At 46.3% G+C, this 2,965-nt stretch overlaps 1 protein-coding gene across 1 annotated transcript in view; it reads left to right on the top strand.

The window, feature by feature from the left end:
• The first annotated feature begins 1,079 nt into the window (after positions 1–1,079).
• LOC119184948 (endothelial cell-selective adhesion molecule) overlaps positions 1,080–2,965 on the top strand; it is a 16,275-nt gene continuing 14,389 nt past the window's right edge. The window contains exons 1-2 of the mRNA XM_075879650.1: positions 1,080–1,237; positions 2,412–2,629. Of these exons, the coding sequence (XP_075735765.1) occupies positions 1,189–1,237; positions 2,412–2,629 (267 nt within the window). The 5' untranslated portion in view covers positions 1,080–1,188. The remainder of the gene's footprint in view (positions 1,238–2,411; positions 2,630–2,965) is intronic.

Genomic DNA, 2,965 nt, shown 5'->3' with positions numbered 1-2,965 from the left:
GTCGTAACATTGGCAAGGCGTCCGAACTTCGTAGTGATGCGGCGAGTCTTCAGGGCCTCAAACGTTCGGCAGTGCCCAATCACATCGGCCACAGACTCAAGACTCTCCTTGCCGATAAGGAAGTGGTAGACGTCTTCCGCAATTCCTTTGAGAATGTGGCCCACCTTGTCCTCTTCCGTCATGTTGGTGTCCACACATTTGCACAGTTTCAGTACCTCCTCAATGTAGGTTCTGCATGTCTCACCACAAGCTTGAGCTCTCTGCGACAACATTTGCTCTGCACGTTTCTTCTTCGTCGCAGGGTCGCCAAAGCACTTCTTGATCTCCTCCATAAACTGGTCCCATGTTGTCAAGGTGTCTTCGTGATTCTCGAACCACACTAAAGCACTGCCATCGAGAAATAGACCCACGTGGGACAACTGGCTGGCCGCATTCCAGCCATTGGCTCGGCTCACCCGTTGATAGTGGCTGAGCCATTCTTCAACGTCATCGCCAGGTTTTCCTGTAAATGTGCGTGGCTCTCGGTAGTGGAAAGACGGCGCCCTCGCGACCGGCTGCTGGATGTCTCCGTCCAAGTTCATATCTTGAGGTAGTGGTGGCAAGCCCGCTAGTCGACGGCTGCGGCGAAGCTCGTGCTCTTGCGGTTCCGTCGTTAGTAGACGGCTGCTCTCCGGTCTCGCTTAACAGTAGCTGGCTTACCCAGCACCTTCCACCACAACTGTGACGAAGGAACGCGTTTATTTACAGGAAATGGTTGAGATCGGTACAGCTCAGAGCCAGAAACCGGCGACCGAGCTGCTCGTGAGCCAGACCGCTTCTACCTCTTCCTCTTCATGCGCCCATCGAGGTGTGTCAGTATTATACGAGCAGGCTTCTTTCTGCAAGCGAAATGCGTTCAAGTACGCAAGATGAGCTCCCATTTATCATGCTTGCTACTGGACAACCTTGAGTTTCGATGCTACGTTCCCACGCCTTCAGAAGTGTGCCGTCTGAGAAACTATTACGTCGGTGAGCTATATATGAGCTGTCCTTTCGCGCGGATTGCGTCGCCCTGCGACAACACGTTGAGCAAGACGTCATCACGCCCCTGGTGGAGAGTTCTTTGTCGGTATTAAAGGGACCGCCAGTTGTAGCTAGAAGGAGTGGCATTATTTAGAGCAGCTATAGGACCGCCGTCAGCAGCGCGAGATGGCTCGCTCACCGTCTATGCTTCTCTTCTTCATTTGGATTACGACATGTAAGTTATCAGCATACTGTACGACATAACCTTGTTGAAAAAAGTAACACAAATGGGAGCCAATTAATCTACATGGCACCTTAGTTTTACTTTTTTAAGTGTATTGTGCTAATTGTGACGTTAATGTGAACTGAACGAAAATACAACTGTAACGCATTATCCGAAGTACGTGGGCTTGCGCCCTGCTGACAGCTAGTTCTCTTTTTGTCCCTTTTATACTTGCTCAACATCTACTTCGCAATTTCTGCGACACACTTAAAACGATACAACTAACATCCCCTGCATTTTCCTTGGCTTCCTTATGAGTTAGTTTTTAAGGCTGTTTCGAACAACTAAACACGCCCTTAAAATCATCTTTCATTCATTACCAACATTATGTAGTTTTTTCTTCTGTCTCAAAACGCGTAAGTTGAACATACTGCTCAACTCTTTAGAAAATGAGAACTGCGTGAGCGGTTGTTGCTCCGAGCAGGAACGCAGAAGATTTCAAACATTGCGGGCATTCTCTAGCTCAACTTTTATACCGAATCTAATTGTAGATTCTCATCGAACTTGCATAGCGCCTGAATAAAAAAAATGAGTGTGTCTTTATCTAGAAGCGTGCGTAGAAACAGCGTAAATTTGTTGGACAAGCTCAGATTTAGAACGTTGAGACTGTCTTATAAGACACGCACTGTTGCTTCCTCTTCGACAAGCGCTCCATCTAGACTTAAAAATGCGCTTAGGTTGAAGTTTAGACTAGTCAGACGCGCTAAAAAAGAAGCCTGAAATAAAGTAATTAGAAATCTTGAAAACAGTGCAAAAAACTACATGAGCAAAAGAAGATAGAGGGAAAGTGCTATTGTGTCTACCCTATATTCTTTTGTCCGTTTAGTTGCTGCGCTGTTTTCAAGATGTTCAAGTTATCACTTCTTTGCCCAGCTATCATATTAATTATTCCCGAAGCAAAGCTCCTCAGTTCTATTTCGGATTTGTTGTTGTTGTAGTTGTTTTGCAGTTATACCTACCTAATATCATTTCGTGTAACCAATGGCATGCTGCAGTATCAGTTCCCGAGTGGAAAAACAACTAATGTTTGGTTTTAATGTTGACTAGACTCAAACTGCCTGAGCTCGATGATATTCTACCGGCAACTGGTGCAGAGATCAATAGATGTGACGACCGTTTGTTACAGACACTAATCGTCCAGCGCAAGCACTGAGGATAATCGAATTGAAGGTTCCAGAGTCTGCGACCCGCGGATCCACTGTGACGCTCGAATGCCGCTACGACCTGCAGGAAGATCGGCTGTACAGCGTCAAGTGGTACAAAGATGGCCTCGAGTTTCTGCGCTATTTGCCCCATGAGAGGCCGCAAATACGGTCGTTTAATGTGAAAGGACTCAAAGTGGACGTAAGCACTGCTTGTTTTTTTTAATTCCTCCAATTCTACAGAAGTACAATTACATTCAGAATATTCAAAATATCGAGTCTTTGTCGTTCAACATTAGCAGTTCGTGGCAGAATAAGTGGGACTGTGATGGAAGCTGCCCACAAAAGTGTAACAACAATGACCGTAGGTCGGCACACTTACTCGTGAGTCGTCTAACTGAAGACTCAGCCTCAGATCTGGCTGTGAGTTGGAGTGAATTTGGCTGAGTGATATGTTGGTGAGACCAACTGAGCCCTCACAGCAATGTATGCTTCTTGAGTGAGTCTGAGTTACCTCCAATTCTTTTGTCGACTTCTG

This window comes from Rhipicephalus microplus, chromosome 2 (genome assembly GCF_043290135.1).
Source record: "Rhipicephalus microplus isolate Deutch F79 chromosome 2, USDA_Rmic, whole genome shotgun sequence".
Classification (NCBI taxonomy): domain Eukaryota; kingdom Metazoa; phylum Arthropoda; class Arachnida; order Ixodida; family Ixodidae; genus Rhipicephalus; species Rhipicephalus microplus.
The sequence above is the reverse complement of the archived record's forward strand: the minus strand, read 5'-3'. Positions and strand labels throughout refer to the sequence as shown.